General features: G+C 56.4%; 1 protein-coding gene across 1 annotated transcript; it reads right to left on the bottom strand.

The window, feature by feature from the left end:
• Positions 1 to 642: 642 nt before the first annotated feature.
• Positions 643 to 7,691, bottom strand: CEACAM16 (CEA cell adhesion molecule 16, tectorial membrane component). Its single transcript, XM_049702759.1, has 5 exons — positions 7,259 to 7,691; positions 6,650 to 6,925; positions 5,428 to 5,706; positions 3,030 to 3,356; positions 643 to 1,062 (listed from the first exon to the last, which is right to left on the bottom strand). Exons 1-5 carry the CDS (start codon positions 7,689 to 7,691, stop codon positions 998 to 1,000), a joined length of 1,380 nt encoding a protein of 459 aa, XP_049558716.1. The 3' UTR covers positions 643 to 997.
• Positions 7,692 to 12,404: the final 4,713 nt, after the last annotated feature.

Below are 12,404 nucleotides of genomic sequence, written 5' to 3'. Positions count from 1 at the left end.
CCTGGCTGGGTTAGGCTTGCGGCTCATACCCTACTAGTGAGAGGAGTTAGAAGACACACCCCTTCTGGTTCCCACTCCCCTGCTCTCCACCCCTCAACCCCACCCCTTCCCCATTTGCATTCATTTATTCATAGGGGCTTTTTTGTGTGTTTAGAGGAGGAGGGAGATATTTTTAGGACTGTGCAAGGGATGTTTGAGATACATGGCGTGGGGGTGGGGGAATCTCAGGACAATGGAGGACAAAAAAGGGCATCTTTGGTTAAATGGATGAGGGCCAGAAGATGCTGGAACTCTTCTTGAGAAATTTGGTCATTCTTTGTCCTGTGCACAAATCAGTCCCTGGGTTATGGAGTGAGGCGCAGTGTAGGGGAGGGCTGTGTTCAAACAGGGCAGCTGTTGGGTACCACAGGAGGGGCACTCTTTGGACCACTGGGAAGCAGGACCCTCAGATATAACCTGGGGAGATGTGGGAAGGGCCTAAGGCCCTGACATCAAGCAGTGGGGGCTGGGAGCCCTGAGCTTTGGGCACCCCTGTGCATGCATGCAGCCAGACTGAGAAGCATCCTGGGCGGGAAAAGAAGCGAGTGTGATGACCAGGAATGGCAGGGCTGGGAGTGGTGGAAGGAGAGGCTGACACAGGCGTGTGTTAACCAGGATGTTTATAGCCTCTGTGGCTCTCCGACAGCTCAGTGAAGGAGTAGGGCCCTGTTGGCTCTAACTCTAGGGTGGAAGCAGGAGAACCGTGAACCATGGTCCTGCATCCTTGCTGGAAGCAAGTGGTCCTCCACTCAGGGGGAGGAAACAAGGAGGGTGGCACGAAGAGCTGGTCTCTCTGGAGGTCTCCAGGGCCATGGTGCTACTCCAGGGCTGTGGGGGAGGATGGGGCACAGGGGTGGAGGAGGTCGTCAGGGAGGTAGGGGACCAGGTCCCCAGTGCCCCCATTCCTTCTGCTCCCCTGCCCAACCCTGGCCTCCCAGCGGCCCCACCCGCCCCATGCTCAGCCTGTGCCAGGTTCAGGTTCAGGAAGGTGGCGTTGGTCCTTGTGCGAGGAAGGGAGGTTGACTGTGAGAAGAGAGACAGAGTGAAAAGGAATTCCGAGGCTTCATCGGGGGTGGCCTGCTGTCATTGACCAGCCTTTTCCCCCCAACGCTGACCCAGGAAACTAGGGTTTGATGAGTGAATGGGGAGGGTGCTAGGGTGTCTGTCAGTGATTGGGTCCCTGATCCTGGAAGCTTCAAGTCTGAGGGAGGGGGGTCACTGTCTTTAACTCAGGGACATGGCTTCTGAGACTTCCTGGTCTGATGGGAGAGGCAAGGCTCCAGGGACATGACATCTCAGACCTCTGGGGATGCTCAGTCTGATGGGAAGACACGGTTCCCAACATCTGGGATCTCCCAGTCTGATGGAGGAGACATGGTCCCCAACATCTGGGAGCTCCCAGTCTGATGGGGGAGACATTGTTCCTGACTTTTGGGAGCTCCCAGTCTGATGGGGAGACACGGTCCCCAGCATCTGGGAGCTCCCAGTCTGATGGGGGAGACATTGTTCCTGACTTTTGGGAGCTCCCAGTCTGATGGGGAGACACGGTCCCCAGCATCTGGGAGCTCCCAGTCTGATGGAGGAGACATTGTTCCTGACTTTTGGGAGCTCCCAGTCTGATGGGGAGACACGGTCCCCAGCATCTGGGAGCTCCCAGTCTGATGGGGGAGACATTGTTCCTGACTTATGGGAGCTCTCAGTCTGATGGGGAGACACGGTCCCCAGCATCTGGGAGCTCCCAGTCTGATGGAGGAGACATTGTTCCTGACTTTTGGGAGCTCCCAGTCTGATGGGGAGACACGGTCCCCAACATCTGGGAGCTCCCAGTCTGATGGGGGAGACATTGTTCCTGACTTTTGGGAGCTCCCAGTCTGATGGGGAGACACGGTCCCCAGCATCTGGGAGCTCCCAGTCTGATGGAGGAGACATTGTTCCTGACTTTTGGGAGCTCCCAGTCTGATGGGAGACACGGTCCCCAGCATCTGGGAGCTCCCAGTCTGATGGAGGAGACATTGTTCCTGACTTTTGGGAGCTCCCAGTCTGATGGGGAGACACGGTCCCCAGCATCTGGGAGCTCCCAGTCTGATGGAGGAGACATTGTTCCTGACTTTTGGGAGCTCCCAGTCTGATGGGGAGACACGGTCCCCAGCATCTGGGAGCTCCCAGTCTGATGGAGGAGACATTGTTCCTGACTTTCGGGAGCTCCCAGTCTGATGGGGAGACACGGTCCCCAGCATCTGGGAGCTCCCAGTCTGATGGAGGAGACATTGTTCCTGACTTTTGGGAGCTCCCAGTCTGATGGGGAGACACGGTCCCCAGCATCTGGGAGCTCCCAGTCTGATGGGGGAGACATTGTTCCTGACTTTTGGGAGCTCCCAGTCTGATGGAGGAGACATTGTTCCTGAACACAGGGAATTTCCAGTCTGAAGAGGGAACACAATTCCCACCACCTAGAAATCTCCATCCTGATGGAGGAGATCGTCCCTATTTCAGTTTGAGAGATTAATTTACCTTCTGAGGGTAGGAATTCTGTTCTCACTCTTATTGTAACGCAAAGCATGAAACATGATCCCCGTTGTCTAGGATGACAATTTGAAGAGGGAGGCATGCTCCGCCCTCTATACCTCTAGTCTGATGGGAGAGGTAAACGACCATCATTAGCCTATTCCTCCAGGATGGTGGTAGAGGCAATATCTCCTGTGTTTTATGGTCCAGGAAAAAGGATGCCTTACCCTCAGACTACACACGGTACTTTAAAACCTTTGGTCTGGTGTGCCTCTTACAGAAGAGAGAAGGCATGGAAGCCCTGTTTAGTGTCCCCAGTCTGATGCAGGAAGCCTGTCTACCCCTGGTCCAGGTCATCAGTTTGACAGAAGAGGCAAGAGCTCCATTTGGGGAGTCCCAAGTCAGATGGAGAAAGCGGAGCCCCTCTTCTGGGAGTCCTTGTCTGAAAAGAGGCGCCCCCTCCCCGTCCCCTCCCACACACTCACGGGCCACCTGCAGCTCCACTTCCAGCATCTCAGTCTTGCCCTGCAGCGTGACGGTCTTGAGTGTGTAGCGGCCGGCGTCGGTGAGGTTCAGCTTCTGCACCAGCAGCGAGCAGTTGGCGAAGCCCACCTCCCGGCCTGTGTGCGCGGGGCCTGCGATCCAGTTCCCCGACGGCAGCTGGCTGAGCAGCCGATTGGGCTCAGAGGCAGGCCCACGGTACCAGGCATAGACCAGCAGATCCTTGGGGTAGCCGTGTACGGTCAGCGTCACGTCCTGGCCCTCCATCGGCCTGGTCGGCACCGGCACGATTGTCATGGCGACCACGGCCGCTGGGGAGAGAGCGAGGGGGGCTGGGTCACCCGGGCCTTGGTGGGGCAGAGCGTCCGCCGCCCACCCCCCAACCAGCTCCCCTATGCATCCCCCGGCTGGCACTCCCCATGCGGGTTGGCGGGAGGGAGACAGAGGAAGGAGGTGACTTGTGTGGTATGGAGGTGGATTTTGTGTCTCAGCAATGCCTGCCTGCCAGGGAGTTGTCTTCACCCGTCAGATTGAGAAATCCCAATGGGGGCTGTCTCTTCCCCCCTTAGACTAGGAATTTCCGGCCTTTGGGGGAATATCTCTCCCATGAAACTGGAAGACCCTAGAGGGTTGAGTCATGTCTCCTCCATCAGATTGGAAATTCTCAGAATATGGGGGCCGTGTCTCCCCCATCGGATAGCTGGGAGCTGTGTACTCCGGGTGTTGTCTCTTCCGTCAGCTCAAGAGACCTCAGAATAGGGGGACTATAGTTCCCCATCAGATTGAAAGATTCCAGAGGGTGGGAGGCCATGTCTCCTCCATCAGATTGGAAATTCCAGATTATTATCAGGCTGGGTCTTTCCAGTCAGGCTGGGGACCCCAGAACTTGAATGGGGGCATGTCTGTCCCATCAGACTGGAAATTCCTAGAAAGTGGGGGGCTTGTACTCCCCCATCAGATCGGGAGTACCCCAAAGGTGGGAACTGTGTCTCCCCCATCAGACTAGGAATTCTCAAAAAAAAAAAAAAAAAGCCATGTCTCCTCAAGACCGTGTCTCCCCCATCAGATTACAAAATCTCCTCAAGTGTCTCTGGTGTCTCCTCCACCTGATTGGAAGCTCACTGAGGGTGGCTGTCGTGTCTCCTTCATCACTGCTAGAATGGAGCATGAGGCATTGCTTCTTCTCCCTAACTGGCAGCTCTTGAATAGGGAGGCTACGCTTCCCTGTTTCAAGGCCATCTCTGCAAGGGCAGAGACCATGTCTCCTCCATCAGATCAGTCTGCCCCAGGTGGAAGAAGGGTGGCGTCTCCCTTTCCTCTGTCTCTCCCCTGGCACCTGCCACAGGGGTGCTGACAGTTTAGGAGGCCGTTGGGGGCACTCTACCCACTCCCTGCACGTACCTGCACACCTTGGACACCCCCCATCTTGACCTGCACAGACAGGGCTCTGGACAGCGCCTGAGGTCATCTGGTCCACCCCCCTGTCTCCTGCCAAGACCAGCTGCTCAAGCCCCAGTAGGGTGGGGCAGGAGGTACACTTACCTCTGGGAATGCCATTTCTGCTTTGGGTGGAAGAGTATCCACCCTTTGGATGAGGCCCAGCCTGTTAGTAAAAGGGAGGGAGGAGGGAGGGAAGGACCGTTCCCGCTGTCCCTGGGAGATGGTGGCCACTTGGGAAGGAACCAAGGCGGAATGAATGAGGCCCTAATGTTCAAAGCCACCATCCCCAGGGGATGAGAAAACGTCCCCTGAGGATCCTGATATCTCTGAGAAAACCAGCTGTGTCTGCACTACCCCCACCGCCAGGTTGTTTAAGGACAGAGGCGAGACAGCGCCTCTCTCGCTGTGTTTTTCCATTTGCCAGCGACCGGCTGTGATTTTCCAGGAGTGTATGCGTGTATGCGTGTGTGCGCAGGCGCACACCGGCCTCTGGGCCAGATAACTGGGTTATCTAGTTGGATGCGCTGAGGTTCAGCTGTCTGTTTGGCAGGGAGTGGGTCCAGCCTGGAGCAGCTGTGACAGACTGAATTTAGCACACGGGCACCCATAGGAAGGGACATCCGAATGTTTTCCCACTCTGCAGCTGCACGGTTTGGGACATGCGGCCCATTTCTCACTTTGCCAACCCTCAAGGAAGAGAGCCTGATTCGTCAGTTGTTTTCTGGGCGACAAGGCACAGACTTCCTCTTTTTGTCACCTGGATGAAGAGGGTCCACCTGATATGCCACTTTGTCACTTGGCCAACGCATGGGTTGAGAATCTCTCACTCTCCAATCATCTCTTGGGCAAATGGTAGCCTAATGGCGGGTAGAGCAGCCAAAGCTTGAGTCCAACTGGGCCTCCATGGAGGGGGGGGGGTTGGTCAGGCTGGGGACGACTCACCAGACAGTTTGACCACCACTGAGGCAGATCCAGAAAGCAGGGTCTTGGGGTTCTTAGCGATACACGTGTACGTGCCCTCCTGGGCTGCCGTCATGCTACTGATGTTGAGGTGGTCTTGGCCGTTCTTTAAGGCCCGCCCGTTGAAGGCCCACATGTACTCAGGCTCCGGGCAGGACTGGGACACGCACCACAGCGTGAAGGATGTGTTGAAGTCGACTTTGATGGTGCAGCCCGTGCGGGCGGTGGAATCCTGGAGGATGGCCACGCGTTCTGGGCCAACTGTGAGGGGGGGGAGGGAGAGAAATGGGGCAGTGGAGGGAGAGGGTGGTCGAGGTGGGCACCCCCCTGGCTTTCTTTCCACCAGGATGGGCCCCTGGGAATATCTGGAGGGAAAAAGAGCTCTGGCCTTTTCGAATCCCACATGGATCTCTAACTCGCTCTGAGATCTTGACCATCACCTTCCCTCTCAGGGGAATCTCAGTTTTCTCTTCTGTAAAAAGAGGGTGTTGGGCCAGACAACATTTCAAGATATTTTTGAAATCTATGGTTCCGTTAAAAAAAAAAAAAAGTCTAAATGGTTTCTGATAAGCCATTCTAAGAGTCTAGAATTCTAGTGTTCCAAGAGCAGATGTTTCTATGTTCTAGGATTCTAAGATTCTAGAAATCTATGTTTCTAAGATTCTAGGGTTGGGTGGCTCTAAGGTTTTAGAATTAGATTCTAAGATTCTAAGACTCTCTGCTTCTAGAGTTTCTAGGATTCTCAGAGTCTAGAATCCAGTGCTTCTTAAATCCAGAATGCCCTGGTTGTAGGATTCTAGGTTCTAAGTTTCTCTACATTGCCGGCCCTCGTGTACCTGAGTGACTTCCTTTCTCTGGATGGTACACTGCATATCTGCTGCCCCTGGGAATGACTCCATGCTTTGGTTATGTTTTTAATTTTATTTCCCCTCCCATTCTACCACTCACGCCGTCCCCCCTCCCTTTCAAAACCCACCAGTCCTGGAGGTATTGATTCAAAGGGAAGGATTATTCAATTTCAAAGGTGGTCTTTCATCCTTAGGAGATGGGTCAAGTGCATTTTATGGGGAATCCCTGGTTTCTAACCCCAGCTGGCCTACTGACTCACTGCATGCCCTTGGGCACTCTCTCCTGGCCTCAGTTTCCCCATCTATGGGGTTGGGGCACTGGGTATCTCTGCAGGGGCTGGGCCAGGAGGACTCACAGTACACGGTCAGGTTGATGGGCTCGCTGCGGCTGACACTGACCGGGTTCCAGACCTCACACTGGTAGGCTCCGGCCTCCTCCCTGCGGATGCCGTGCCGGGTCAGCACCCGGCCATCAGGGGACAGGCCGAGGCGGACAGCGATGGGCAGGGTGTCGCCGTTGAAGAACCAGCGGACCTCGGCGGGGCTGGGGCTGCTGCATACCAGGCGCATGGTGTCCCGGCGCTCCACCAACGCCGTGCTGTTGGTCATGACCACAGGCTGGGCCAGGATCTCTGTGGGGCAACAGACAGAGGGGGAGGGGGCCGGGCACTGCCTGCTTCCAGGGCCTCCCCCTCCCCAGGCAGGGGGCATGGCTGGATCCCGGTGGTGCCCCTGAACCCCCAGCCAGAGGGGCAAAGAACAGGATGAGAGGCAGGTTTAATCCCAGAAGCCATCTGGGAGGAGGTGAGCATTTTAATGTTATTTTAGGTCAGTTTTTTTTTTTGTGATGGTTTTAATATTTTTTAGAATTTCTTTTTTGTTGTTGTTGTTTTTTTTAAAAGAAGGATTGGGAAGGAGATGGGAAAGCCCAGCTGGGGAAAAGGGGGCTCTGGGGGGTGTCTCACCATAGACCTGCAAGTGTCCGTAGCCCACCTCCGTCTGAAATTGCCTGTTGAGAGTCTGCAGGATGTAGGTGCCCGAGTGCCCGGGCAGGGCGCCCTGGATGATCAGGCTGCCGTCGGGGCGCACAGCCTCCCGCCCCGTGTGGGCCGGGCCAGGGGTCTCATCGCCTGTGCTTACGATGTAGCTGGCCACCAGGTAAGACAGACTGAGCGTGGGCCCCGCATACCAGTTGTAGGCAAGCAGCTCCCCTGAAAGCCCTTGGACAGCCAGTGTGACGTTGTCGCCCTCGGCTGGCTGGGCAGGCTCGGAGGTGATAGAGATCTCGGCCCCCGCGCTCAGGAAAGCGGCTGAGGAAAAGGAGCCAGAGGGGTGGGATGAGGTGGACTTGATCGCTCCCCACGTTTGATGGAGGAGGAGACGTGGCTCCTGGCACATGTGTTCCCACCACAAGTAAGTGCTCAGTAACTGTCAGCCAGGTGTGGAGTCTCAGTCCTGGGGAGGGGGCTGTGATCTGAGGATTGGATTTGATGGGCTGTGCTAATGATCTAGCTTAAGGCTTTGCTCATAGCAAGCTCATAGCACACTCTCAGCCTGCAGGACCTTGGATACCACCCAGAGGGTTCCCCCCCCTGCCCCCCACCGCTGTGAGAGTCACTAGGCCTCCACTTACGAGATCAGGCTGCCTCGTGTAGCCCCTGGGCCCCGACTCCCGGTCCAGCGCCCTTCCTCTGCCTCTCCAGAGGCAGAAAGTAGGGCCGTGATTAATACACTCCACCCCTTCTGTTCTCAACCCAACAGATAAGCCCCAAACCTGACTAGCTGGTCGGGGCTGCCCGGGTTTGAATTGTGTGTGGTTGCCTGGATCGGGAAGCCGCGCTGGTTCTCACGTAAGAAGTGCTTACATGCTTGGCTTCGTTTCTGGTACTTTCCGTGCTGATAAAGGCTGACTGTGAGCGAGGCCTCTGCGTCTAGCACTCAGCCCTGCCGCTTTCTGGCTGTGTGACCCCGACCGGTGCCTTGACCTCTCTGAGCCTCAGGCTTCTGGTCTATGGAGTGGGGGGTCATGGGTGGGCCTTCTTCATAGGGTGGTTATGAATACGTGGAAAGCATTTAGAACAGCACCCAGCAAGCACTAGTAAACGCTGCTTGGAATGACCTTCAAACGACCCCAGGAGTTAGGCCCATTTCATAGATGAGGAAACTGAGGCTGAGAGGAGGAAGGCAATTGCCCAAACCATAGCCTGAGGGAGGGGCAGAGTGGCTGGTTACAACTTGCTCTAGTTAAGGCTTCCAGAGCTCAGTAAGAGCTTGCCACGTGAATGAAGGCATAGCAGTGGCTCCCTTGCCCTAGCGTACACCCGGCTCTTAGAAATCTCCAAAGTCCCCCCTGAAGACGTCTCTGGGTGACGGTCCCCGGCCTGCCCCACACTGGTGTCTCTTAGTGGAGCAAATTGTGCCTGTGGGAAGCAGAGCTGTCCTCCCGACGCGCTGGATTTCCGGCTGACGCCTTCCCTCCCCAGGCCGGGGATCCCCTCCCTTCCCCGAGGCCGTGGGGGCTGAGGTTCTGGGGGCGCCATTCTCGCTCACCACTGAGGAGGAGCCAGCTGCATCTGGTCAGCACCATCTTTCACCCCAAACCCAGCTCTTGGAGACAGCGGCGTTGGCGGCCCGACGCTCCGAGACCCTTCCTGGTTGGGGTTTGGCTCCGTCTGGCGCCGGACGTGGGAGGGTTCGGTGATTTGGAGCCGGGGGAGATCACCTGAATTTGGAGGGATCGAGTCACCGAGGATCTGGGGCCCCGTTTGGGTACCAGAGCAGGTGTGGCAGGCACGGGCCAGGGGCCACGACCTGGCCAGGCCTCCTGGGGCGCTGCCTAAACTTCTTTGTGCCGAGGGCCCAGGTTTGGTACCAGGAGAAGAACCAGGTCATCAGGGAGGAGGAAGGAGGGGCAGGGGAAGATTTTAAGGCAGTTCTTAACCCACGGCCCAGTCCCTGGTCTCCCTGGTGAACTTGGGGGTCACCAAGGGATAAAACCCATCTGTTGTGACTGCCGTTTTCCCAGCCCCAAAGCTGTGGGTGACCTTTAGGTGTCATCTCAGCGGCTGCCCTGTGATGTGAGCACTGTCAGAAGCCCCACTGGCAGATGGGGAAACTGAGGCACCAGGTAAGGGCTCTGACTTACCCAAGTTCTGGCAGGCGGGGGAGGCCTGCGTGGCTCTATTTCCAAAGCCACACAGAAGGGAAGGCTGGTGGCTGCACGCTTCCTTTGGGGCTCTGCTTCTTGGCCTCCTGCGTGGGGCTGAGAAATCCACATTCTCTCTCTTCTCTTCCTGAGGCCTTGTTCTTTCTAGATGTCAAATGGGTGTATGTGGAGACTTTGGGGCTAGAGAGAGTCCAGTTTTGACCTTGGCTCTGCACTTACTGGAAGTGGGGCTGGAGCAGCCCTTTCCTGAGTCTCCATTGACTGCTCTGAAAAAGGGGGATGGTGTGGCCCCTACTCGGGGCTGTTGAGAGCAGATGCTACATGTGAGGAAGTTAGCCAGCACCAGGCAGAGTCGGGTCCCAAACATGAGGTGTGGTTGACGTTACTGGACCTAGTTCCACTGTTCCTAGCTTCCATGACACCGGGCACGTTATGGAGCCCACTGGGCCTCAGTTTCCTCATCTGTAAAATGGGAGTCATGATCGTACACTCCTCATGGACTGTTGTGAAAAATGAAGTGTGAAATACTTAGCACGATGCCTGGCCCTGAGCAAGCCTCAAGAAATCTCTCATTCATTTATCCTACAAATATTTAGTGAGCCTAGATTGTCTGCCAGGCACCATCCTAGAGGCTGGTAGGTAAAATCCCTGCCCTCATGGGGCTGACATTTGCAGGGTAAACAAATAAACAAAGTTTATTTCACATTGGATGGAAGTAAGTGCTTCGGGGGGAAAAATAAAGCCAGGAAGGGACTTTCCTGATGGTCCAGTGATTAAGACTCCGTGCCCCCAATGCAGGGGCCCGGGTTCAATCCCTGGTGGGGGAACTAAGATCCCGCATGCCACTCAGTACGGCCAAAAAAGAAAAGGAAAGAAAGAAAAAAAAAAGCCAGGAAGGGGGCTGGTGATTTTGGAGTCGGGGGCAGAGTGGGGGGGGGTCAGGGAGGATGTCTCTGGGAAGATGATGCTGGGCAGAGGCCATGGAGGGATCTGGGGGAAGAGCATTCTTGACAAACGTGCTATTATCGGTATCTTAATAGCTTCTGGGTCCTGGTTTCTCCAAGGCCCGAGCATCCTGCTTCTGGGCAGTGGGCCATACCTGTGGCTCACCTGTCCTGGTTTGCTCCTCCAGCACCTCGTCCTGAGCTGCCCTGGCAGGGAGGGGCTCTGACGCGGGGGTAGTGTGAGGTGAGAGGGGTGGGTGCGGCCAGGTGACTTGTGGGTGACCTGGCGCCTCCTGCTGCCTCCACCCCTCCTGTGACCTCACCTCACCCTTCTCTGTCCTGGCCCAGCCCTCTCCCCTGAGCCCGGGACCTCGTCCTAAGTGTCATTCAGGATGCCTCCCCCCCTCCCTCAATGTCCCTGGGCACCTCTCCCTCACCCTGTCCCAAACTGACCTCGACAACATCTTCCCCCAGACCCGCTCCTCCTCCCGTCCTCTTATCAGGGATTGGCGTCACCATCCACCATCACTGGGACCAAGAGGCTGGGCCTTGTCCCTGAAGCCCAATCCCCCTCTGCCCACCGCATACCACGCCCTATCACGCCTGCCTCTTAAATGCCCTGCATGCCTTTGTCTCCTCCCCATGGCCCCTGCCCTGGTCCAGGTCTCCCACCCACCTTGTCTGGCTTCCCCTCCCCAACTCCTCCCTGGTCTCTGGCCCTGGTTTGGCCCCCTCGTGGTGCCCAGAACCTGCTATGGCTCCCCAGTGCCCTCAGGAGAAAGCCCAGCTCCTCACCGTGGCCCTGCGTGGCCTGGCCCCTGCCTGTTTGACCAGCCTCACGGAACATCCCTTCCTTCTGGGAACTCTCTGCTCCAGTTATTCTGCCTCACTGGCGCTCTCTCTACCCAGCACACCCCTGCTTCCCTCTGCTCTATTCCATTGCCTATTCAACAACCCCTCCTCCTCCAGGAAGCCCTCCTTGACTCTCATACTGGGTTAGGTGCACCCTTCATCCCCAGTCCCAGCCCCGACCACCCTGGGTCCTTACTGTCAGGGGGTTGGTCTGTTTCTTCAAATGGACTGTGAGTCGTGGGAGGGCAAGACCAGGGCTGTTGTGGTCACCACCGTGTCCCCAGCACTGCCCAGCACAGGATCGGATACAGAGCAGAGGCTGAGAGAGTGTTTGTGGAACTGGACACCAGGGGTAGGTGGCACAGAGAGAGGAGTCTCCAGGGAGGTCCAGATTTCTGGTGATTTGCCGTCTGGCTGAGGAGCGAGAAGAGTTGCGGCTATTAGAGACTTGGGGGCAGATCCCGGCTTTTGTCCAGACTCCGCCATGGCTCCATTACCACCCACAGCATCACACTGACCCTTCTCTGCTGTCCTTGCCCTTCCCGATCTGCTCCCAGCCTTCACCTCCCCAGCCCTTCCTCAGGTGCTCCCGGACACGAGCCCAGATATTTGGTCCGATTGAGCCCTGCAGTTTCTTGAACACCTACTATGTGCCAGGCCCAGCAGGCAGAAAGTAAACCTGGCTACCCTGGGCAGGGGCCCTTGCCTGTCTGGGAGGTGGGTGGTGGGTGACCCTGACACTGACCTCCCTGGGATTCCTCTGAGAGTGAGGGACAGCAGGCACGTGGAAGGCTCAATGCTGTGCCTGCCCCAAAGTGGGCACCGGGTTCGTGGGGGCCCTTGTTCATTCACCTTTGAACAAACGTTTACTGAGCATCTACCAGGTGCCGGGCACTGTGCTAGGCGCTGGGTTATAGCCACAAATAGGACAGACAAAAATCCCTGCCCCATAGCACTGACCTTTTGTTTGGGGAGATACTCAACTGACAAATAAACACAAACAGGTATACTATATCAGGTGGAGATAATGCTATGGAGAAGAAGAAAGCAGGGGAGGGGATGGAGGTGTCTAGGACACTGTTTCATGTAGGCCGAGAGAAGATGTTTTAGGAGGCGACACTGGAGTAGAGACTCAATGAGGGAGCTGTG

Source organism: Orcinus orca, chromosome 20 (assembly GCF_937001465.1).
Source record: "Orcinus orca chromosome 20, mOrcOrc1.1, whole genome shotgun sequence".
NCBI lineage: Eukaryota > Metazoa > Chordata > Mammalia > Artiodactyla > Delphinidae > Orcinus > Orcinus orca.
This window is presented reverse-complemented; position numbering and strand designations above follow the sequence as displayed.

Excerpts from the sequence above, each read along its gene's own strand:
- CEACAM16 (XM_049702759.1), bottom strand. The coding sequence starts at position 7,691 with ATGTGCCAGGAGCCACGTCTCCTCCTCCATCAAACGTGGGGAGCGATC. Across the intron at positions 6,926-7,258 it reads CGGACACTTGCAGGTCTATG|AGATCCTGGCCCAGCCTGTG; the intron begins GTGAGACACCCC and ends GTTGCCCCACAG. Across the intron at positions 3,357-5,427 it reads AGTGGTGGTCAAACTGTCTG|CGGCCGTGGTCGCCATGACA; the intron begins GTGAGTCGTCCC and ends CTCTCTCCCCAG.